General features: G+C 43.1%; 1 protein-coding gene across 4 annotated transcripts in view; it reads left to right on the forward strand.

Moving 5' to 3' along the window:
• Window positions 1–5,936, forward strand: part of USP9X (ubiquitin specific peptidase 9 X-linked) — a 589,740-nt gene extending 583,804 nt beyond the window's left edge. For 3 of the 4 annotated variants that reach the window (XM_033949377.1, XM_033949378.1, XM_033949379.1), the window contains one exon: window positions 3,246–5,936. In XM_033949377.1, coding sequence (XP_033805268.1) covers window positions 3,246–3,380 — 135 coding nt within the window. In that variant the 3' untranslated portion in view covers window positions 3,381–5,936. The remainder of the gene's footprint in view (window positions 1–3,245) is intronic. The other variant, XM_033949380.1, reaches the window with a different exon arrangement.
• Window positions 5,937–25,773: the final 19,837 nt, after the last annotated feature.

Consider the following 25,773-nt stretch of genomic DNA (forward strand, 5'->3'; position numbering starts at 1 on the left):
GTTTCGATCGGGCTCCTTCTTATTGGGCTTGGCGTAATCGTCTGCATGCTCTGATGCTGCTTGAGAGGGGTCGAGTGCGTCATTCTTTGCGCCAATCAAAGTATTTTTTGCAGGTATGGGGTCCTTATATTTATTCTCTGTCCCCTCGGGCCTACAGTTTGATTGTTAATACTCTACCTATTTGATTCCTGAGTGGTAGGGGGTTTGCGGCCTTGGGGTGGCCTCCTCCCGGCTTTTCTCCATTTCCCCCCCTTTTTTTTCCCCCTTTCCTTTTTTTCTTTTCCCTTCTTTCTTTCTTCATCAGGGGGTTCATTTTCTGATCCTTCGGAGCCCATCAAGAGTCCAGGGCCCTGATTGTTCTGCTTCTGTTTAGTGTTTGTTTTGCCCTCCCACCTTGGCTGTGCTAGTTTTATGGGTTTTTTTCTTCCCCTTCTCTTTCTCTGTTTTTGTTGTTGGGGGGGTAGGGGGCTGGTTGGGGGGGAGGTCTGGGGTTTGTGATATCTTTGCTATTTTGCATTTGGTACACCAGTGTATTCTTTGTTGTACTCATTGCTTTTTCTGCCTTTACTGTGCTCTGTATACTAATTGTTTCTAGTACACATGTTCACCAGCTTACGGGTGCTATGCTTTGTACTTTTTCCTACCATGTTTATCATCTTTATCTTTTGATATTTTGTGTGTTTGACCTTCTTTAATAAAAAACAGTTTTCCACTAACTTTAAAAATTTGATCAAGAAGTGCAAAGGACTCAAAACCTTGGAATGTATACCAATAAACATAGGCCATAGTTTATTGCATACTAGTGCTGCCCGATTCAGGAAAAAAATTTTGATTCGATTCAGCCTATTGAATTGGTTTTTGATTCGATTCGATTTTCCTGCCCAATTGGGTGGGTTTTTTTCAAACATCCTTGTGGGGGGGGGTTTATAGCCTCTTCACCCCCTTTGCCTTCTCCTAACCACACTGGCGCTGTGGTGTAAACAAAATAAACAAAAAAGACTTTTCCTCTCTCTGTTAAATCCTAGCTCAAGTTTGCGGTCTAACACCAGCTCTGGCAGGATACACATTTTAAATCTGACATATTGTAATCACAAAACAGAAAATAAAATTAGTTTTTCTACCTTTTGTTGTCTGGTCATTATTCAAATTTTTTTGGTCTCAGGCTCTGGTTGTCTTCTGATAACTTGCTTGCCAGGGTCTCCTTCTTTCTCCCTGCTAACCATCCATCTTCTCTCTGTCCTCCCCTTCCGTTTCCTTCCCTCCCCCGGAGGTCTGGCATCTTTCCTTTTTTTCATCTCCCTCCTCAGATCCACCTTTTCTCAACTACCCTTTCATCCAGAATCTCTCCTTCCTTCCCCACCACCCCAGGGTCCACCATCTCTCCCTTTCTTTTCCCAACTACCCTCCTATCCAGTACCTCTATCCCTCCTCCACACCATCCCTTGTGTCTGACGTCAGAGGAGGGGTGGGACCGCAACAGAGGAAACAGCTCCGAAGCAGTACAAAGATTGCTAGCACTGCAATCTTGTTTGCAGGCTGTTCCTCGAAGGTAAAAAGAGTGCAGGGAGGCCAGGGGGGGAAGTGGGAGGCCAGGGAGGTGGAAGCCAGATGCGGGGGGAGGGGGAAGCCGACAGCAGCACTTCCTGACTGACCTTCCCCCCTCCCCCTCTAAAGCAGGTGTGGCAGTGGCCAGCCAGCAAGAGCAACGCTGCCGCTCCTGCTTTAGGAGGGGAGGGGGGAGGGTCAGGCGAATCGGGAAGCCGATTTTTTTGTTTTGTTTTGTTTTGAATCGATTCGAACCGTGAATCGGGCAGCACTACTGTTAACACACAATACCATAAAAGCTCTTCCAAGCCTCAAAATAGCAACAATCCAACCTATAAAAAAAGGCAGCTCTGCAACTATTATACCAGAATATAGAACTGCAATACATCTCCTACTGGGACAACAGCATAAATTGGGCTGCCACAGATTCCTACACTAAAATTATGTGCTAGCAGAATCACTCGCCTCAATCAATACACGGAACACGCAAAATACAAAGATGCCCATAGTTAACGGAAGCTGCAGGTTTATTTTTCTTAAATTATAGGCTGAAGAGTTAGGTCTTAAGTCTATATCCGTTCCTACTGGCTGGGGTCAGTAAATCCTCCACTTATCACAGCCCTAGACCCAGCAAGCAAAAAGCAGAGGAATGCAGTGCTCATAATAACTCACAATCTAGAACTTCAACAACTTGATATAAACTTGCAACAAATTTGTCTTAAGTTATGATCCGTTCCCCTCCTTTGCAAACCACAGGGTCATCAAGCACTGGCATACACGTTTTTAGACCACTGAGTCAGAGTGTTACTTGATGTCATAAAACTGTTCTTTTGTTTTCTATTACCTCAGCATAGCTGGATAGTATGACTTGCTCATCATTTCATGGAAGAGAGGAGTTAAAGCAAACCTCGGCAGCCTTTTTATTCTTTTCCTGTGCACCCAATGAACTGTTACAAACAGGAAGTGTTAGGCTGTTACCGAGGGCTGGTGCCACCACGTAACAAAACACTGTGCAATCCAGAACAAGACTATTTAGTTCCCTGCTAAGTGTTTGTGGAACAGTACTGACAGAATTTAAAAAAAAAAAACAACCACCAGCAAGAGGGGGCGTGCCCTGTGTGACAGAGAACAGATGAATTGCAATCACACTAGTGTGGGAAGAAAAAGGTTATCTAAGCCGGGAGACGAGCTGAAACAAATGGCATAGAGAAGCAGCAGGGAAAACAATTTGTGCATCTTTGTTCCCAATGTAATCAGGGCCAGGGTATGATTTTTAATTGGTGAGCCGATTCCCCCCCCACCCCCAATAAAACACCACCTTCTGTTTTAAAAAAAGGTGACTCGAGAAACTGAACGTCTGCCAGCGAATTCTGCTGCCTTTTTTTTCCTCTCGACAATTTACTTTTAAGGGGGATTTTGAACCTTGGTGTGGATGGAGAATTTTGTGACTGTAAAATAATTTTTGGAAAGGGCCTTTTCTCCATCAGCAAAAGTGAGGGGAGGGGGGAGGGTCAGGTGAATCGAGAAGCCGATTTTTTTTTTTGTTTTGTACCAATTCAAATCGTGAATCGGGCAGCACTATTGCATACTGCCTTATCTGAGCAAGAAGAATTTAAGATGTACTGGTTCAAAATGTATGTACTTAAACCTTCTAATGAATGCTACATATTTACAGTAAATACTTTTATATCTGTTTTCAGAATAACCATGTGCATGGACAGCCATATACAGGCCCTGCAGCACACCATATGAACAACCCTCAACGAACAGGCCAACGAGCACAAGAAAATTTTGAAGGCAATGAAGAAGTTCCCCCAGCTCAGACTAAAGATTAGTGAAATGCACATAATCCTTTAACTTGCCCCATGAAGACTGTGAACCCAGGCCTTACGAGTTCAACCATTCTCTGTGTCTGGCTAATAGTTAAACCTAGAAAACTATTCCTAATCAACTTGGGAGCGGAGAGTCTATTCACTGTCTTATCTGCAGAAAATTTGCTGTCAATATATAACCCGCCTGCAGTGGAAAGTGTATAGTGTTTTGTAATAAATGGCCTGATGCTAATGTGTAAATGGCAAAGGTGTATATAGTATATTAATGTTTGACTGTTAATTCTTTAAGCAAGACTTTTTTTTCGGCTTAATGAGACTCGGATTGAAAGAAAACCAGTGTAATTTTTGATGTATCCGCTATGCTCTACAAGGAGGATTGCCTGCCTGGCGGCCATCGGATCTGCTCCTTTCCAACAGAAACCCGAGCCATGTCAACCACAGAAATCATTTCATGTTAATTCTTTGCCACTGGAGTCAATTTTACTATGAGCAACTTAATAGCTGGTAACCTTTTAATTATTTGGTTGATGTGGACAAGTGGTGATGTAACATTGTTTCTAGATCTCTTTTCATTGCCTTTTTCATTCTGGTATTAGTTTATTCATTTTGAAGCTCTAGTTATGCTGTTACATATAGCATGGCTTCATACTGGGTTAGTGTTACCAGTGATGGGGGAAAATGACCTTGAGGATTAGCCGTTGACCCTCCAATAACAACTGCACTGTTCAGATCTGCTCTTTCCCGTTACACTTTAGATAGTAACGTGAGGCAGAGAAACATGACAAAGAAATGGCTTTCAGTTGCACATGTATTCCTCACATCTGATATTGGCAAGTCTTTCTCTGGGTGGGATAAAAAAAAAAAACACTTAGTTTTCAGTAATAGGAATTTACAAGATTTAAAAACAAATATGCAAAAATTTGCTATGCCAGGATGCCTGGAGCATAATAGACTGTATTTGGTATGCTTGTTTTCTTTCTTTGGTAGAACTTATTAGGTAAACTTGTAATACTTTCCTTCTACTGCAGCCCAGTGAAGAGGAAGTCGCCAAAATTACACAATACTTGTGAGCAACATTGTTCCAGGAAAGACTCGCTGGTATTCACTCGTTCACAGTTCTACTTATAAGCAAGAATTGTGTTAGCTCTTAACCCATGATACAAGAAATCATAATGCTAGATGCAGGGTTCCATTCTAAAGGAAACTACTGGTTAGTGAAATACAATTCCGAAGTATCTTGATTCCAGAATAAACATTTCTTTTAAAGATTTTGAGAAAAGCATCAGTAAATACTGTATTTAAAAGAAAATTGATAACTTGAATGTGTGTAATTTTTTTGGAACCTGTCTAAAAACCAAATACCCCGGCAAAACAGATATGGCCCACCCTTATAATATTTAAATATTTTGCTGTTTTATTTTATAGAAATTATTTTGCTGAATTCACAAATAGAATTTGATTTAAGAAGAATATTTTGTCCTGTTATTTTTTTAAGTGAATCATACACAGCATCGAATTCTGTTCTGAGAGCACAGTGCAGAATTCTGGAAGTAGAGTTTATTCACAGAAAAAAAAAATCCAACCCTTGACAAAGAATAAGAATTTTAAAAAATTAGGATAGTAGCACTGTGTTAAACTTTTTATTTCTTATGTGATTTGTTATATTTGTATATGTAATTAGGGAATGCACAACAGGGTGTACAGTAATGAAAGATCTATTGCAAATATGTGACATTTTGTTAAAAAGCTGCTACAGTAGAATACGAAGTAAGAAAAACAATCATTGTTCCATAGAAGAGCAATGAGGGATTTTATTCCGTTTTATGTCTTAGCATACTATGTAATGTATCATGTAAAACTGATGTGTATTGCTGCTGTCGGGTTCCAAAAACCAAGGAAACCTACTTAGGCCTGAAGATCCCACGATTCATGAAGTCAGTTCATAACAGTTTTATTTTGAGGGAAGAATACTTTGGAGCATTTATCAAAGACACGAATTCTAACTCACAGAAGAGGCTCCTTGAATTCAATAAGTTGCTGTCCATTCCGTGTATGGTTGTAGAGATATAGGGTATCAGGAGACATGTTAGCTTGCAAAAAGTTGAATTAGTCCAATAATCATTTTAATGACCATATTGGTCTATCAAAATTTCAACTATCTGAATAAGTTGTGAGAAATTTCAGAAAATGTGTTCATCTGTCTACAGTCGACTGAAATGACTTTAGAACTGTTTATCTTGGCCTGGTCTGTTTTGGATAGGTAGCTGGCTTCCAAACATAGTAGAAAGATACTTCTTCTGTGTTGTGTGTTTAATAAATGTGTAACAGCAGTTGCAGTAGGAGTTTGAAACTGCTGCTTTATATGTAAACCAAGATAGTAAAACTGGCTAGGCTGATACATCTCAAACCTTAACTCCACAGTCAGTTGGGTTGTCGGAGTATCTGCTAGTTTATCTCATGAATGTTTGTGGGTGATCTGAAAACCTGACTGCCATGTACATTCAGTAAGAAAAGTTTGGGAAACACTGATCTAGGCTGCATAAAGTATTGATTTGCTTATTTCTTTGCTTGTTACTTCCTTTTCATTTTATTCACAAAAGCATAATTTGAGCCTAGAATCCGTCTCCAGTTGTAGCTAGCCTCATTGGCCGACCCTAAAAAGTTGGTCACATAGCTAATTTCAAGTGGTATATGACGTCTTATGAGGGTGTTTGGAGTGAGAGATGTTGGTGGCAGACTCCTCCTGATTTGGGCTTAGTTTGTCAGTCAACCAAAGCTGAGATTTATCACCATAAGCCTTCATCATTAACACACAACCACTGGAATTTTTTTTTCCTTATTTTACATTTTTTTGGCAGTTCTTTCAATCCTGTTGTTACAGCAACAGCCTTCAGCCAGGAGCCACCTGAGATGATTCCAAAATTGTGTAATAAAAACCTAGCAAAATGAAGGCAGAAAAAGACCACATGGACTATTCAGTCTGCTCATCCGTGCCATCTTCTATCCCTTCCTTTCCCTTAGAGTTCCTAAGTACTTGGCTGATGCTTTCTTGAATTCAGTTTTCATCTCCACTGGGAAGGCTATTCACTAATTTACTACCTTTTCTGTGAAAAAGTTTCTCCTCAGGTTACTTCTGAGTCTATCTCCTTTCATTTTCATCTTATATAATGCATGTGAAGCAAGATATTTTGGGTAATAGAAGCATGAGAAATCACTAGGAAATTGAGAGTGAAGCTGGAGATTTAGTAATTATGGAAAATGGGCAAACTAGATAGACATGAAGCTCTTAATTGGCTATAATTTTCTTTCCACAAAATGAAAACTAACAAATTTAGGTAAAAAAATGATTTAACAGCTGATGTAATAGCTCAGTGAGTCATGCAAAAGATACAAGTTAAGTCTTCCCACTTTCTCAGACTTGGATACTGTGCAGTCACTTTTCACAGCCCTTGGGAAAAAGGAATCCCAGCCATTATACAACAGTAGCACCTAGTGGCTTAGTTTAGGATCCATTCTTTAAAGACCAGCAGTTTACCATAGTTGCACAAGTGGTCTATCAAATAGAAATAAACATGAAAGACTTGAAGGTTCCATGAATCCCAGGAAGAGACGATTCATCAAACTAGATTGAAGGTCTTCTCAAACAGATTATGAAAGGGCTTTAAATTTTTGATAGGTGTGTTTCAGTCTTTTATAAGAAGAAAGAGAATTCCATAAGGAAACTGCAGTGTAAAGAAAGCACTATTTCTTGTAACTTGATAAGTGTGCCTTTTGTAATGATGAGAATTTAGATGCAAATCATTGAGAGAACAAAGGGCTAGATTCACAAAGCAAACCGATCGTGTACCGATGGGTTTGCGACCCCTTGGCGACCAAATTCTCCTCTAGCCTGATTCACTTTACATCTCTGCTGACCATCCTCCGATCCGTGCATGCAAATGAGGGGAGGGACATTCAAAAGTAAGGAAGGCAGCGATTCACAACACAATCTGATCTGACTGGGCTGGCTGATCAACTCCAAAAGCGACTGCTGGGGACCAGTCATTCAGTGGTTTCCAACTGCATATCCTGCTCTCTGCCCCAACTCAAGCACAAATCTCCTCTCTGCCCCGAAGTCCTGCCGCTCTGCACTGCCCCGAATCTCCCCGAAGTCCTGCCACCCTGCACTGCCCTGAATCTCCTGCTCTCTGCCCCGAAGTCCTGCCGCCTTGCACTGCCCTTCCCCGCCCTGCAAGCCCGTGGTTTTAACCCGCAGGTTTAAAGCGGGTTAAAACCACGGGCTCACAGGGCTCAAAACTACTAAAAAAAAAATTGCGGCTCCAATGGGCATGCGCAGACCATCTACAGATGGTCTGGTCTGTGCATGCGTGTGGATCGCACATGCACAATCCATGCAGGCAGATGGGGTCGTTCCTCTTTACTTTTGTGAATTCGTCGGACCTGCCCAGATCGGTGAATCCGTCCCAAAGAGTTCTAGACTGTGTGTAATGCTGAATCAGTATCTGTACTGATTCAGCATTACACACAATCAAACTCTTTGTTCTCTCAATGATTTGCATCTAAATTCTCATCATTACAACAGGCACACTTATAAAGTTATAAGAAATAGGGCTTTAGTAAGAGAGCATCAGAGTAGCTAGCTTTGTGAGTGAATGTGAAAGAAGGTAGCCAATAATGATGTATAAGTAGGGCTTGTCAATTTTATGGGTAGATTTTTATTTTTACAAACTACTAGTGACCAAATTATACAGTTTTGCCTGTTGAATCTAAACCCATCTTCAGTTGAAATACAGTATGTAGAAATTAAGTAATATTTGACTATATAAATAATGAATTACAATTATAGCCACAATTGTCTTTAAAATATAATTTATGCAGTTAATTTAATGTTATTTAACAAATTCCAGTAAAAGAGACCATGTTTTGTTTGCTTCTATTTTGGCTCATGAGCTCGCTGTTGACCATCTGACCCCTAATATAATGTTCCCTCTTCTCCTGATTTTACACATGACCAGTAGCTTTAGTTGCTGTTTTTACATTCCTTTTTATGCACTTGGTATGTGATGGTGAGTCTGGAACCAACACTGGCTTGCTCAGAAATGTCTTGATCTCTGCTGATGTCATGATATAGGTAAGAGGAGGCTCAGAGACTAGAGCTCCAGTCAAGTAATTGGGTGAGGTTGATGGATGGTGTTTTCCTGGGTCCTCACTCTGCTGTCTCCAAGCTCTGTGTCATCTCCTTCACCTCTGATCTTCAGTATCTTCACTGCAGCTCTTCTATCAACTGCACAACGTAGCTTACTGAACAGTCTTGCTGTAACCATACCAAGTTGACCTCCGCACTATAGACATAACTATCTTCCTTACCTCTTCACACTGTTATTTCAACAGTTGCAGCTGGAAGAGGAAATGCCTGGGACCTTGTATTCAATTGCTGTTTGTTTTTATATTTAACCAATTTATCATGTAAATCCCAACACAGAACTCTTCAGTCATTTTTAAGTTTTTCAGATTCTTTCCTTTCGGATTGTGCTTGAAAATCCATATTCTCATGAAGTCATCTGCTTTGTCCTATTTCCAACAGCGCCAGATCCTTTTGCAAGACATCTATTCTAATGGTAGTTGCAGTTCTATAGCCATCTGTGCTTAAATATTTGCTTAGCTGAGGAAGATCAGGGTCAACAGAGATCTTAGTAAAATCAGGATTTTTTTCCTGTTCAGTAGCAGAATCCAACATTGTGTTGTTGCTTAATGTCTTGCCATCTAAAGCAGTCACCAAGAGAGAAATTCTGAAAGGGCTGCCTAAAGTTACTACTACTACTATTTATCATTTCTATAGCGCTGAAAGTTGTACGCAGTGCTGTACATTTAACATTCAATATTCGGTTCTTGCTCAGAAGAGCTTATACTCTAATTTAGACAGACAGGACATATCGGTATTGGAGTGTTTCTGTCAGAAATAATGATAAGATGGGTATACATTGTTAACATGAATGGCACCTCATCCTCCCCCCGCAAGGCTCTCCACTATCCCCTATCCTTTTCAACATCTATATGTCCTCCCTAAAACTCCTCCACCTATCCCCCCTTGAAATAATTTACACTTATGCTGACGACATCCTCGTCCTCCTCAAGACCGATTCGAACCTCACCGACCTGTCTAAGAACATATCCTCTTGTATAATGAACCTACAATCCTGGGCCCACATTGTGCAAATGAAATTGAATGAGTCCAAAACAAGACTTCTTTGGCTCGATCCAAAACTAGATCACCTACCCACCTCCATCCCACTACCCTCTGGCTCCTCTCTGCAGCTTGAGTTCTCGAGCAAGGTCTTGGGCATCATCATTGATTCCACATTGTCCTTCAATGACCACCTCCAATCCTTGGTAAAAAAAAATGCTTTTTCAGCCTCCACATGCTGAGGAAAGTTAGATCCTGCTTCCATCAAAAACATTTTACCCTCCTTGTCCAATCCATCATCCTCTCCAGATTGGACTATTGCAACTCTATCTACTTAAGCCTAACTAAGAAAAACCTCCACAGACTCCAACGGATTCAGAATGCCGCGGCCAAGCTCATCTTCGCTAAAAGTAAATTTGACCATGTCTCCCCGCTCCTGGCCAAGCTCCACTGGCTTCCGATAATCGCCAGGGTCCACTATAAATGTGCCTGTTTAACTTTCAAAATCCTATATGGTATCCTCCCTCCCTTTATTCCTCTTTCTTGGAATTCCTCAAATCCTAATACCACCAGATCCTCCCACAAATTAAAATTATCCTTCCCCTCGCTAAAAGGCATTTCCCACACAGGAAAGCTAGGGACCTCCCTCCACTTCAAAATCACTGAGCTCTGGAACAACCTTACCTCCCCTCTTTGGAACTTGAGCTCTCTCCAAGTTTTCCGCAAACATCTGAAAACCTGGCTTTTCTCAAAAAATGTAAGTCTCCCTCCAACTTAGGAATCAAGGAAACTCTTATATCTTGGCATCCCAAGTCCTCTAAATTTTCTTCACACTTCTACCTCTAACCCTCTGTTGTAGTTCCTTCCTATTTCTCCTACTGTAAACCGCGTCGAGCTCTACGAACGTGGAGATGATGCGTTATACAAACCTAAGGATTAGATTAGATTATAGGTATCTAATGGTGAGTGGGAGTTAAGAGTTGAAAGCAGCTTCAAAGAAGTGGGCTTTTAGCTTGGATTTAAATACTGCTAGAGATGGAGCATTCTGGCAACCTGTTCCAGGCATACGGTGTGGCAAGAAAGAAGGGACGGTGTCTCGAGTAGGCAGTGGAGAAGGGTACAGATAGGAGTTTACAGAGGGGGAGATAAGTGAGGAGAGAGATTGAGGGGCTACAGTCAGTAAGAGAAATTTGAACTGTATTCAGAAACAGATGGGGAGCCAATGAAGTGACTTGAGAGGGATGTGAGCGCGGCGACTCACAGAATGAGTCGTACATCAGCATTTTGAATGAATTGAAGGGGAAGCAGACGAGCGCAATACCAGAAAGAAGTATGAGGTCTGACAAGTTTGCAAATTTGCCTCTGTGCACTTGCGTTGGCAGCACTATACAAACAACTCAGTAAGGTTTCATAAATTTGGTATATTAGTGTCTCATAGCTGTGTTCATGTCGATGTGTGGCAGTGTCTTGCTGAGTGGAGTTCATTATTGCGTGTTTTTGTAGGCCGTCGCAAAAATGTCAGAGCTTGAATTAGAGCAGTGAATAAACATTAAATTTATTGTTAAACTGGGCAAGACGAAGTAAAATCTGGAACGTGTTAGCCCGAGTTTATAGGGATAATGCCATGAAGAAAACAGCAGTGTACAAATGGATTAAATGTTTTTCTGAGGGGAGAGAAAGCATCACTGATGATGAAATATCAGGGTGGTCAATAACAAGCAGAACTGATGAAAACATTGCAAAAATTTGTCGTATTGTGCCTCAAAATCGGCTGACTGAGAAGCATAGCAGATCAAGTAAACATTGATTTAGACAGGAAAATCTGAACTGAAAATCTTGGCATGAGAAAGGTGTGTGCAAAAATGGTCCCAAAATAGCTCACCCATGAACACAAGCAAAGAATAATCAAAGTTTTCCAAGACCTTATGAAGAGTCAACATGATGTTTTGGGCCATGTTATCACTGGTGATGAAACATGGGTGTACCAATACAACCCTGAAACAAAGTGTCAAAGTGCACAATGGAAGTCATCCAATTCTCCATGACCAAAATTCCACCAGTCCAAATCAAGAGTCAAAATGATGTTGCTAACCATTTTTTATATCAGAGGGATTGTTCATTATTAATTTGTACCAACTGGACAAACAGTTAACCAGGTTTACTATTTGGAAATGCTGAATAGGCTGCGTGAAAAAATTAGACAAAAACGACCTGAACTTTTCACCAACAACTCATGGCTTTTGCATCACGACAGTGCAGCAGTTCACATGACACTGTCTGTGAAAGAGTTTTTAGCCCCCCCCAAAAAAAAAAAAGACAAATAATTGTATTGGAACACCTTCCCTATTCACCTGATCTGGCCCCCCTATTACTTTTTTTTAACCCGAAGATAAAGGAAATCTTGAAATGAAGACATTTTGATGACATTCAGGACATCAAGCTCAGAAAGAGTTCCAAAAATGCTTTGAAGAGTGGACTAGGCGCTGGCATCGGTGTATGGGGAGTACTTCAAAGGTGACCGTAGTGATATTCAGCAGTGAAGTATGTAGCACTTTTTGTAGAATGAGATCACAAACTTTTTTTTTCAGTTCAAATATTTTATTGGTTTTTCAAAATAAATAAAATATACTAATATTAAGTGAAATCATCTAGTTGTACAAATCACAATTAATATAAAGGAAAAGATTAATGATTATAAAATAATACAACCAATATCTCATGTCAAACATATAGAGCAAGGCCAGTACATATAATTTAGCAAAGAATATGCATGCGAAGCATAGAAGAGTTCCCAACGAGCATCACAAAATGGCTTAAATTAAAATATGAGGAAATTACTCAATATATAACTTATGTATTTTGCTCTGAAATACTATATGTCAACGGTCCAAAGCACAATAAAATTTGCAAACTTAATTGTCAGACCTTTGTTATTCGCTGAATGTCCAGCCTTCTTACAATGTAAACCGCCTAGAAGTCGCCTGACTATGGCGGTATAGAAAAATAAAGTTATTATTATTATTATTATATGTTACAATAGTCTAAGTGAGAGGTGATGAGAGGATGGATAAGGGTTTTGGTAGTGTGCTTAGAGAGGAGAGGTTGAATTTTAATAATATAGAGGTGGAAGTGACAAGTGTTAGCAGTTTATTGGATCTGAGCAGAGAAGGAGATAGATGAGTCAAAGATTACCCCGAGGTTGCGAGCAAACAAGACAGGGAGGATGAGAGGGTTGTCCACAGAAATAAAGAATGGGGGGGGGGGGGTTAAGTGGAAAGATAAGGAGTTTGGTGTTAGCCATATTCAGTATTAGATGGCAGTGAGACATCCAAGCAGCAATGATAGGCAGGCTGAGACTTGGGCCTGAATTCCTGTATAGATAACTGGTGTGGAGAGGTAGATCTGGGAGTCGTCAGCATAGAGGTGATATTGAAAACCATGGGAGGAGATCAGTGTACCAAGAGAGCGGGTATATATGAAGAAGAAGAGAGGGCCCAAGACAGAGCCTTGAGGTAGTCCGATAGTGGGATAGCAGTGGAGGAGGATCCACAGTTACATACACTTAAAGTACAATGGGAGAGATGGGAAGAAAACCAAGAGAGAACAGAACCCTGGAATCCCAGCAAGGACAGCATATCGAGGAGTATGTGGTGATCAACTATTGAAAACAGTAGATTGAGAAGGATGAGGCTAGAGTAGAGATAGAAACATAGAAGATGACGGCAGAAAAGGGCTATAGCCCATCAAGTCTGCCCACCCTACTGACCCATCCTCTTAAGTCTATACCTAGCGACCGATATTCCAGTTCGACCCTCGTAGGGATCCCACATAGGTATCCCATTTATTCTTAAAGTCCAGCACGCTGCTGGCCTCGATCACCTGCGCTGGAAGCTCATTCCAACGGTCAACCACTCTTTCTGTGAAGAAATACTTCCTGATGTCGCTATGAAATTTCCCGCCTCTGAGTTTGAGCGGATGCCCTCTAGTGGCAGAGGGTCCCCTGAGAAAGAAGATATCTTCCACCTCGATACGTCCCGTGATGTATTTAAATGTCTCAATCATGTCTCCCCTCTCCCTACGTTCTTCTAGAGTGTAGAGCTGTAGATTGTTTAGTCTCTCCTCGTACGAGAGACCCTTTAGCCCCGAGATCCTCCTGGTGGCCATCCGTTGAACCGATTCGATTCTAAGCACATCTTTACGGTAATGTGGCCTCCAGAATTGTACACAGTATTCCAGATGAGGTCTCACCATGGTTCTGTACAATGGCATTATGACTTCAGGCTTCTTGCTGACAAAGCTTCTACTGATACATCCCATCATCTGCCTTGCTTTAGATCATTGGATCTGGCCAGGAACAGGTTGTTAGAGACTTTAGCAAAGGCAGTTTCTGTAGAATGGAGAGGGCAAAAGCTCGATTGAAGTGGGTCAAGAATATCTTGAGAAGAAAGGAAGTCCAGACAGCGGTAGTGAACAGCATGCTCTCCCAGAGGAAGTAATTGCAGAATCCACCGTTCTAGGATTTAAGGATAAACTAGATGCACATCTCCTTAAGAGTGGCAGAGTGATACGGGTAAGGCTAAATTAGATGCACATCTCCCTTGAGAAGCATACAGTGATATGGGGACTAAAACTATGCCAGGGTACACCTGGCGGGGCCTCTGCGTGTGCGGATCACCAGACTTGATGGACCCAGGGTCTGATCCGGAGATGGCAATTCTTATGTTTGAGTAGTTAAGAAAGGAAGGGGGAGAAGGTAGATGGGTCGATGGTTGGAGGGGATTCGGGGTCTAGTGAGGGTTTTTTGAGGAGAGGTATAACTACGGCATGTTTGAAGACATCAGGAACTGTTGCAATGGAGAGTGATAGGTTGAGGATGTGACAGATGGGAGAGGATGACAGTGGGAGTTATAGTTCAGATCAGAGGAACAGGTGGTGGGTTTGGAAGAGGAGAGAAGGTGAACAGTTTTCTCTTCAGTGACTTATGAAAAGGTGGCAGGGGTTGAAGGGAGGTTGACAGAAAGGACAGCTGAAAGGGGTGATGGGGAAGGTGACTTGGTTGAGAATTCAAGATGGTTCTTGTGAATCTTATAGGAAAACTCTATTGTCTGGGAGAAAGTAAGGAGGGGATAGGATGTGGAAGTACTTTTGAGTAGAGAGAAGTGTGGCAGAGACCACAAGGGTTGGCACTAAGAGTTGGTTGTAGTAGTCTTGTTTGTAGTAGTCTTGGAAGAGCATCAGCATGAATTTAAAATGTATGAAATCAGCATGTTTGCAGGATTTAAGCCAAAAATGTTCAGCAGCTCAAACACAGGAGCACAGGTAACGCATTTGGGGGGTCAGCCAGGGCAGGCATTTGACCTGTCTTACAGGACATTAAATGGGAGGGGTGAGAGTATCAATAGCAGAAGAGAGAATGGAGTTATAGGAGAGGACAGCTTCGACAGTTTTGTGCGACATAGTTGAAAGGGATGAGACAATGGTGGAGAGGATATCTGGGTCAATAGCCTGAAGGTTAGTGATCAACTGGGTTTGATAGGGAGGGTAATGAGTTGTGAAGTAGAGAACGACACAGTGACAAAATTCATCACCGTTCCCGTCCCCACGGATAACCGCGGGAAACCATCTTCATGTCATTCTTTAGGGAGAGAGGGAAGAATCAGAGTACGAATGGCCACAATCACTGACCCTCAAGCTTTGCTTTGAAGAATGCTGGTGTAGAAGGACTAAGGTTGAAATAGACACTAGAAAATGACATGGGATTATTTCCCGTGGTTATCCGTGGGGACGGAAAAGGTGATGAATTTTGTCACCGTGTCATTCTCTATTGTGAAGGTTAGCAAATGATAGAGAGGAAGAGTTGAGGTATAGAACTTGGTGGAAGAGCAGTTAATCGGAGAAGAGGTCCAGGCAGTAGCCTTTCTGTTGCATAAGGGTGGTGGAGCACAACTTAAGATTGTATGTGGATGTTAGAGCTAGAAGCCTGGATGTATAGGACTCGGGTGGATGTTGAAGTCACCGAGGATGAGAGCTCAAGAAAGGAGGAGAGCCAGGAGTCAGAGGAGGAAATAGACTTCAAAGGAAGAACAGTGAGTTTGAGGCAGAAGAAGGGGTAGATACTTACAAGATGGTGGAGTAAGGTCCAACACCGCCTCCATGACCATCTGGGTGATGTGTGAATGAGAACACCACCTCCATGACATCGGGTGGCAGCTGAAGCAGAGTTTTAGCAGATCCAGGTCTTAGCACTAACAGGTGGAGATTTCTAGAGATGAAGAGGTCATGGATGAAGGTTTCTTGGAGATAGAATAGGCATTCCGCTGGGTGCATGAGAAGGACAGGGTGGAAGGAGGAAGAGGAACAGAAATAAGATTGGTTACATTTCAGTGTGATCCTTATGAGTAGGCTGATTGGTTAGGTTTATATCACCCCTGCTGGCACCTAACTTGTTTTAATCAGCTTTAAGTGCCATGATTGATTGTGCCATTAAAAGCTGATTTTAAAAAAAATTATTAATTTTTTAAAAACCTAGGTGCTGCTAGGTCAGGGGTGGGCAACAAGGGCCGCAATCCAGTGGGGTTTTCAGGATTTCCCCAAGGAATATGCATGAGATCTATTTGCATGCACTGTCTCCATTGTATGCAAATGGATCTCAAGCATATTCATTGGGGAACTCCTAAAAATCCAACTGGATTGCGGCCCTCGTTGCCCACCCCTGCAATAGGTGCTTCCTGGGACTGGCAGCTTACACCCAGGCTCTTAGCAATGCTTAGTGATGCTGCAAACCTAAGTAGGTGTGTTTAGGGGCAGAGTTGGCCTTTGGTGTCACTAAGCACTGCTAGGTACAATTCTACAATGAACCTAAGTGCCAGAAATGGCCTTTAAAATTCTGGCCTACATTACCAATGCCTAAGCTCATCACTAGGTGCCGGTTGCTGTGATTCTCTAAGCGGTGCCTGAACGTGATTGACATGCAACAGACACCATTTTTATCCCAGGACAAGCAGGCAGCATATTCTCAACATGTGGGTGACATCACCTACAGAGCCCCCTAGCAGACGTTTTCGCAAGCAGACTTGCTTGACCTTCAAGCTTGCAAGTGGACCGCACATGTGTGAGCGCCACTTCTGCCCCATCTAGGGCATGCATCTCCTCAGCGTGTCCTCAGTTTTAAAGTTTCCACGGAGCCGGAAGCCCTGCTCCCTTGCTTCACGCAAAATCGTTGTTCCTCTTTGCACCCCGGCTTGCTTTATTTGTTTTCAGGTTAGTCGCTATGCTCGTGTCTTTTGTTTTTCACTTCATGTCTTTGCGCCGGGTAACCAGTCTTAGGCCTCGCAGGGCCACGGCTGTGCTTTTTCTTATGTCCTGGCCTCGTTCCAGGTTTAAAAACTGCACCCAGTGCAACTGGGTGATCTCCATCACTGACCCACATCATTGGTGTGTGGAGTGCCTCGGGGTGTACCACCGTGCTGAGTCCTGCCCGCGTTGTGCAACCTTGCACCCACGGGCGCTTCGTCGGAGGGTAGCCAAAATTCTTCAACTGTTTGGCCCCATGGAACCTGCGGGACAGGCTTCGAGCTCGGCCCCGGCATTGGGGGCCTCGGCCTCGAAGTCCCCCTCGGTCTCGGCTCCTCCTGCTATCCTGGTCTCAGGTAAGTCTCCTCTTGCCTCCTCAGGTGTGCCGGCAAAGAAGCCTACCTCGGAGTCTCATGTGAGTGCCGCTTAGTCGGCCTCTTCGAGACATCATTCAAAGCGTACCTCCTCACGTAGTGAATACTCTTCCTCGAGGTCGCCCCCAAAAGAGCGCAGTGCTGCACCTCCGACCCAAACAGCCTCTGGTCTCGGTGCCTATGTTTGAGGACATGCTTAAGGCTATCCTTATCACTCAGCTTTCCTCGGTGGTGAGCCAACTGGTCCTGGCCTCGAGTCAACTGGCCTTGACCTCGACCCAGTCCTGGTCTGACCAGCCTGGGCATTCTTCCCTTGTGTCTTGGGGCCGTGCTCGGAAGTCTCGCAGACTGCCCTCAAGTGACTCCTCCTCCCTGGAGTCAGGCGTGTGGCCTTTCGGGTGTCTTAGAAGGGAATCCACTCCTCGCCTTCGGCCTCGTTGAGGCTCGCTCCTTCTAAGAAACTTTGGTCTTCTCCGCCCCTCCAGGGTTGATCTCCGACCTCGAGACCATGGGGCCTCTGTTGTCTTCGGCTTTGGAGGCGGGTCTTCGTTTGACACCGTCCTCCGCTTTCCCCGGGCAAACGGATGGATGTTGCCCAAATGGTTGCCTTGAGCCATGAAGGGGAGTTTTCCTTTGCTCCGTCCTCGCCAAGGCTTCGCAAACTGGTGCCCCAGACGCTAGGATCCTCCCCGAATCACTTTCCGTGGGACCGCTCTTCCTCGCTCACGAGGCGTTTCAGTAGTCTCCTCAGTCTCTCGTTCTCATGACTCCGAGGCTCCAGCTTATTATTCGAGGGAAGTTTCTCCCTCTTTCTCTGCTGCTCCCAGATCTCGTTCTGGGTTCCCTCTGGAAGATGAATCTTCTCCTCGAAACGCCTCCTTCACTCACTTTATTTCTGATATGGGTAAGGCCTTGCAGCTGGATCTCCAGTCTGAGTCCCGCTATACCCAGGAATACTTGGTGGAGATGGGGGTTCCTCATCGGCCCCATGAGGCGTTGCGCTTGCCGCTGCATCAGGTTCTTCGGCAGACCTTCCTCCAGAACCTGGAGACACCGTATGCTGTTACTGCCATCCCCTCCAAATTGGAGTCCCGTTACCGGACAGTCCCAGTCAAGGGGTTTGAGAATGCTTAGCTTTCCCACCAGTCCTTGAAGGTGGAGTCGTCCTTGAAAAAGTCCAACCCCTCGAAGGTGTACGCTGCGGTCCCTCCCACATGTTGAGAATATCTGCCTGCTGTCCCTGGATAACACCTGTTACAGTAAGTAACTATGCTTTCTAGGCGCCTGTCATTTCAGCCCCCAAATGCCTGAATGGTAGTTTGCCTGTGTGCAGGTTACATACAATCCACACCAACTTCCTTTGTAGCTTCTCCTCAACATATTGTACCACTTTCTCTCCCAACCAATGTTTACATTACAAGAATCACCTCCAATAGCTTGAAGAGTTTTATATGCTTTTTCTCTCAGCCATGCAACCAAATTGTCAGCAATTATTTCTGCATGAGTCTTCTCTTTAAAGTTGCTTTTGCAGGAACAAAATACCACAGATATCTCCATACAAACTGTGTAATGTTCCTCTTTCACCATACCTGGATTCATTTTGCCATTCTCTTCTGCCCTAACATGACCTGGTATCACATGACCTGGTATCACTAAAAAAAAAAAAATGCAACTGATTCCATTTTGATTCAGTTCCTCCTCACACTACATCCAAATTTTTCATGATTCTCACCCACGCCCTTTTCATCTTGTGATCAATCACCAGAATAGTGTCCAAGTGAGTAGCGAGTCCTGTATCAATATAGACAGCAGTAGCAATCTCTGCTGTCTCATCTAGTATGGTGTCTTTAACTGGCAAGCAATATGTTGGTTATATCCTTAGTATTATATTTTGGCCTCTTCCTAGTTTTCTCTAGTGCAACAGTAGCTTCCTCCATTGGTTCTTCCACCACGTCATCCAAATCTCCCTGTCCCACTTCAAGCACAATCCCTCCATCATCTCTTGCTCTGCTGCTATTTGGTGTGTTGTTGTTTTCACTCTTCATTCTCATTCCTTTTTGCCTACTTTGTCTTCTGGTCTCAGTGAGGTCAACTGGTCCAATACTCCCAACTTTCTCTCTTTAACTTGGCATAAAGGCTAACTCAATCACAGGAATCTTCTCTCTGCTGCAGTCACAAAGTGTGTATATTCATTCACAAAGACGCTTTATTTCACACTGAAAGGTAAGTACACTGAACAACAACAACAAAAAATCACCAAAATGTTTTTTGTTGTATCTTCCACAGAACTTGGCTGTTTCTTATGAAATTTAGTGCATCATGTGAATGAAGTTGATGTAAAATGTAAATATACCACACCAAACCACAACCCTACCTTGTGAAAATGAATTGTTGCTATGGAATATGCGCAGAAGCAGATAATAGTTTGTAAACAGTGTCTGTATGAAAAGTTTTCACTGCAGAAGACTGAATTCGGATAAATAAACTTTATAGTACTTAAAGGTTACAACAGTCTGCAATGGTTGAAAGAGTTCCCACAGAAGGGTTGGAACAAAAACGGTCTTGATGTGCTGCTATGCAAGATCCGAGCAACAGACACTGTGGATCATAAGCCAAGCAGCAGATAAACATGCTCAATTCGCACACGAGCACATTGATATTGAACGCAATCTTGTACTGAGCAAACACTAAACAACTCGCCAAATAGCAAGAGAAGCAGCAATATGCCAGACAACTATAGTTAGGATAATTCATGACTATCTGAAATTAAAGTGTCTTAAAAAGCGTTGTGTACAAGAGTTGACATTACACAACAAAGATACATTCCTGAAATGGTGCAAGCAGCTTTTGACCAAGTACTCAGAGCACAGTGTCAGCTTCATCTGGTTTACAGATGAAAAGATATTTACAGTAGATCTACCGAGTAACACACAGAATGATCACCTGTACGTGCCTTCAACAACACACTGAAGCATGAGGTTAATGCCAGACGACTACTATGGACCCAACCAACCTTAAGCAAATCAGTCATGGTCTCGGTTGCAATTTTGAAACTCAAATTCAAAGATCTGTGTATCATTGATCCTGAGGTTAAGATCCAACGGCACATACTACTGGGACATCCTCTTGACGCAAAAGCTTTTGGGAGACTACTTTATCTTCCAACAGAATAAATGCCCCAGCACATCAGGCAAAAGATACTAGAACTGCTACATTGGGAGATCCCAGACTTCATTGGTCCAGATCTCTGGCCTGCCTTTTCACCAGAACTAAACCCAGTTGACTACTGGATCTGGGGGCTGACAGGAACACATCTACCAGACAGTGATATCTGGTATTGAAGACCTTAAACTGTGCCTCATCTCTCTTTGGGCTGAGCTCTGAAGCAGAGCGTCATTGACAAGTCCATAGATCAGTAGCTGCCAAGGGTGAGGGTGTGCCTTCATACATAGGAAGCATGCACTTTGAACATCTGCTTAATTGAAACATTATGTTTTGACTTTACATTTTTCTGCAGCATACACCATAAAACTTTTTGATGTTTTTATTCTGTTCAAAATTCATTAGCACAAGGTAGAGTTGTGCGGTGGGAAATATTTACATTTTACATCAACTTCAATCAGGACATGCACTAGATTTCATAAGAATCGGCTGAGTTCTGTGGAAGATGACAAATAACATTTTGGTGTGATTTTTGTTTGTTTACAGTGTATGTCCATCAGTGTAGAGGTTCTCCATAAATCTTTCACCTCCAGTTTTCCTCTGCCCACAGAAGCTTTGCTAGCTTATTTCCATATGGATTTCAACTTTGCTTTAATCTTAACATAGCTGTTTATAAAGGACCACAAAATTTTGGATTTATTTTGTACCACTGAGCAAGTTAATCCAGTAAAGTCATTGACCAGTCAGTGCTGTAATTTCATCTGACTTGATCACTGATGTCTCTCAAATGCAACCCATATATATTGAGATCCCTGGCAGTTGGTAGCTCTCTGCTTGATCCCACCAAATGATGTAAATGAGTCCAAACTTGCAGTCTTATTTTTCTTTTGGTCATATTCACTATTAGATTATTGCTATAATGACACTATGTTGAAAACATTGAATAAGAAAATTAAAATAATATGTTAGTGTCAATATGGGTAAATAAGATAAATTTGATAATTGACGCACATAAGGTATTACTAAGCAATGCAAACACATTAAAACTATTATCCCAGGACAAGCAGGCAGCCTATTCTCACGTATGGGTGACGTCACCGACGGAGCCTCAGTACGGACCATTTTAAAAGTGCATCGCCACTTTAAGAGTTTAGAAAGTTTGCAATAGCCTGAACTGCGCATGTGCTAGTACCTTCCCGCCCGACGTAGGGTGCGCAGTCCCTCAGTTTCCGTGAAGCTGAGAAGTTTTAGTTTCGTAGAGCTGAGAAGTCATGTTTTCAACAGCTGTTGGAAAAAAATTTTGTTTCACTGCCTTCCCTCTCTTGTGGCTTCTGACTTATCAGTCAGTTCTCTTTTCTTTTCATTTTTCCATTTTAGTAAAAAAAAAAAAGTTATATATAATTTTCTATTTCTTTTGTGAGCTTGGGTTCGGTGGGCCCTTATGGATCGCCCTAGCATTCATTTTTCCTATGGCTTTCTTACTGTTACTGTCCCTCCCGCCAATAGTTCTCAACACGGGCAGTTGCTATGCTCAGGCACTTGTGGTCACCGCCATCCACTGCTGCTTCTTGCAGTGTCTGGCCCTCGACCTTGCCGATTTCTGTTCCTCTGCTCTTTTCTTCAGCAGCGCATTCCTACTCCACTTCAGCAGCAGCTCCTGTTCTGCGCTGTCGGGAATCCAGCACCCACTGCATTTCCAACATCAGCCTTACTAATCAAGCCCACACCAACCACATGAGAGTGGATCTCCCGATGCTGTCTGGTGTCGCACCTCACAGTGGGTAAGCCAGCTGCCAATCTTTTCCCTGCTCCCTCTGGGCTTCCGGTCATAGCAGTGAGCCTAGTCCTGCTGACCTCTAGCAGCCCCAACTATAGCTCCACTCCGGTATTGATGAGTGCCTCGATACCGGCATTCTCATCTCTGGAGCTTAGAGTGGCGCTAAAGATACTGGCTAAAAGGCCAACGGTACCTGTTCTTTTCTCTAATGTAGCGAATTCCAGAATTACTGCAAGAAGACTTACCTTTGGTTGCTTATGCTGACTCCCATGTCGACATTGACACTCTCAGTGCAAGTTCAGTCTGAGCCATCGATTCCAGTTGTTCCTACCCAGGAGTCTCCAGTAGCGGCACCAATTCTGGTACAGGAACCAACATTGATGGCCTCCCGAGGCCGATCCTCTTCTCCACAGATATCACCAGACTATATCAGTGCCGTCAACCAAGGTTCTCTGCAAGTCAAAGCATTTGGAGCCTTCAGTACTGTCTGTTCGACACCACCCCGCACTGCTAGAGATTCAGATCTCTAGGTGGTTCTGAACAGGAACTTTTGCTCTCCGACTCCGAGGGTTCCTCAGGGGGTAATTCTATTTGCCTTTCTTCTCAGGCAGCTTCTTTACCACATTTCTCCAGGAGATGTCTGGGGCTTTATCCATTCCTTTAGAGGCGGATTCTAAAACATCTAAACTATTTTTAGATGCTTTAGTTTATGATCAGCCACCAAAGGAGTTCCTCAACCTTTGAAACACCACTTAAAGTACCGGTGGCTCCCCGCAATTTGGACTCGCCATATAGGGTGGTCCTCTTTCCAGGTTTGATAAACCACTCCTCTCCAGAGTGAGTGTATGTGCCTCTGTACCTCCTGGCAGAGAGGGCAAGGCTATGGATCAGTTCGGCACACATCTATATCAGAATTCTATGTTGGCCAACCAGTCTGGTATTTACATTTTCCATTTTTCCTTCTACCTGAAGCATTTGGTGAAACTGGCCACATTCCAAAATATCTTCTGTAACGTAAGGTCCCGGCTTTCCAACATAACATATATCAGACTTGCTTCAACTCCACAAGTGCATGGTCAGATTAGCATATGTCACCCTTGAATTGACCTCTTGTACGGCAGTACTGTCAGTTGCTATGAGGCGCCTTGCCTAGCTTAGAGGGTCTCAGCTCGACATTAACCACCAGGACAGGCTAGCAAATGCACCTTGTTTGGGAGACAAACCCTTGGTCCTTCCATGGATATGGCTATTCAGAAGTTGTCTGCTCACGAGACCAGGTGGGACACTGGTCAAATCCAAAATGAATCCTCCACCTTCTCATCCCTTCACACTACAATCTTCTTCTCAACAAAGATTTCCTGCAAAACCTTTGACTCCGTTCCAGTCAATCCAGGAGACAAAGGCCACAACAGCAACCACAGTAACAATCAGCACAGCCTTTTTTGATGCGTTTCTTCAGAGCATAGTCAACGTCCCCATTCTCCAGTCTATGCCTCAACCCATTGAAGGCTGTCTTCAGTTCTTCATAGATCGCTGGGAGCTAACCACCTCAGATTTCTGGGTTCTCACCATCATACAGCAGGGTCACACAGTCAATTTTCACACCCTGTCATCTGACCATCTTCCAAGCGAGTCTGGACCCTGCAGTCCTCCCTTTTTCAGGAGGTTCAATCTCTTCTGCTGAATTACATCGAGGAAGTTCCCTTCGATCAGCAGGGTCAGGTATTCTACTCCCATTATTTCTTGGTACCTAAGCAGACTGGAGGCCTGAGACCATCCTGGATCTCAGAGCTCTCAACAAATTTCTAGTCAAGGAGAAATTCAGGTTGCTATCCCTCGCCCTGCTATATCCTCTTCTCAATCGGAAAGACTGGCTCTGCTATCTGGATCTCAAGGAAGCCTACATGCATATCCCAATCCATCCGGCTTCCAGAAAGTACCTTTCAACTCAATTGGTGTCATTACCAGTACAAGGTACTTCCTTTGGGCTGGGCATCTTCTCCCAGACTCTTCACGAAGTGCCTGAGTTTAGTGGTCGCATCTCTCCGATCTCAGGGCCTTCAAGTCTTTCCTGGATGACTGATTGATGCAGGCTGTTTCATCTCTGGAAGTGGTCCAAGTAACATCTCAGACCATTTTCTTCAGTCACTAGGATTCAAAGTCAACTTCCCAGAATTGCATCTTTTTTTCTGACTCAACGTCTGCAGTTCATTGGGGCAATCCTAGACACCACTCTCATGAGAGCGTTTCTACCTCTAGTTTCTCTTCTGGCTCTCATACGTCTGTGTCAACAACTGCTTCCTCTTCAAACCATTTCTGCCAGACACGTGGTTCTTCTAGGACACATGGTTTCCACTGTCTATGTAACACCACTGGCAAGACTACATCTTCACACTCCTCAGTGGCCCTTGCGTCTCAGTGGTCTCAAGCGACCGATCATCTCTCACAACATATATCTGTGACATCATCTCTTCTACAGTCGCTTCAATGGTGAATGACCTCCAATCTATCCAGAGGTCTCCTTTTCCATTTACCCCCTCATCACCAGGTCATCACGACGGATGCATCCCCATATATCTGGGGGGGCTCATATGGACGATCTTCAGACTCGAGGTCTTTGGACCGCCAGGGAGTGAAAATTTCACATCAATTTCCTAGAATTCAGAGCAATGTTTTATGCCTTCAAAGTTTTTCATCATCTTCTCTGCCCTCAAGTCCTCCTCCTTTGCACGGACAATCAAATAGCAATGTACTATATAAACAAGCAAGGAGGCATGGTTTCTTTCCTGTTGTGTCAGGAGGCTCAAAAAATCCGGACTTGGGTGACGGCTCACAATCTATTCTTAAAGGTTGTCTATATTCAGGGGAGTAGAATTCCCTAGCGGACAACTTCAGCAGTATTCTTCAGTCTCACGAATGGACTCTTGACTCTGCAACTCTCCAGTCCATCTTTGCTCAATGGGGCACTCCTCAAGTGGCCTTGTTTACGGCTCCTCACAATCACCAATTGCCCCAGTTTTGCTCCAGACTTTCCTCTCCGTCTGGCAGCAGTTGCTTTTGTTCTGGATTGGACGGGTCTGTTTCTATATGCATTCCCTCCACTTCCTGTCATGTTGAGAACTCTACTCAAGTGAGAAGCTGCCACCATGATTCTCATTGCTCCACAGTGGCCAAGGCAACATTGGTTCTCCCTTCTACTTCAACTCAGCTCCAGAGAGCCTATACCTTTTCCTATCACTAATATATCTAAAAAAATGTCTTGTCTCCCCATTTTACCATATTGGCTATTTTTTCTTCCATTTGCATCTTTGCTTTCCTGACTACAAGACCAGCCTCTCTTAACTTTTCCAGATACTTTTGCCTGTCTTCCTCTTTCTGTGATCTTTTTTTTTTTTTACTTTATTTATCAGTTTTAAATTTTAACAAAATCAAACATTTTGTACAGAAAGATTGTCTGATTATACTTTTTTTTTAAAAAAAAAAAAAGAAAAATAATTTTTCACAATAGATTCTCTATTCAAACAGTCTCAAGTCCTCATATTGGATCCAAGAATTTTATGAGTGAACTTTAAGGAAATTCAAATAATAAATCCTATACAAGAAAAA

Source organism: Geotrypetes seraphini, chromosome 6 (genome assembly GCF_902459505.1).
Source record: "Geotrypetes seraphini chromosome 6, aGeoSer1.1, whole genome shotgun sequence".
Lineage (NCBI taxonomy): Eukaryota > Metazoa > Chordata > Amphibia > Gymnophiona > Dermophiidae > Geotrypetes > Geotrypetes seraphini.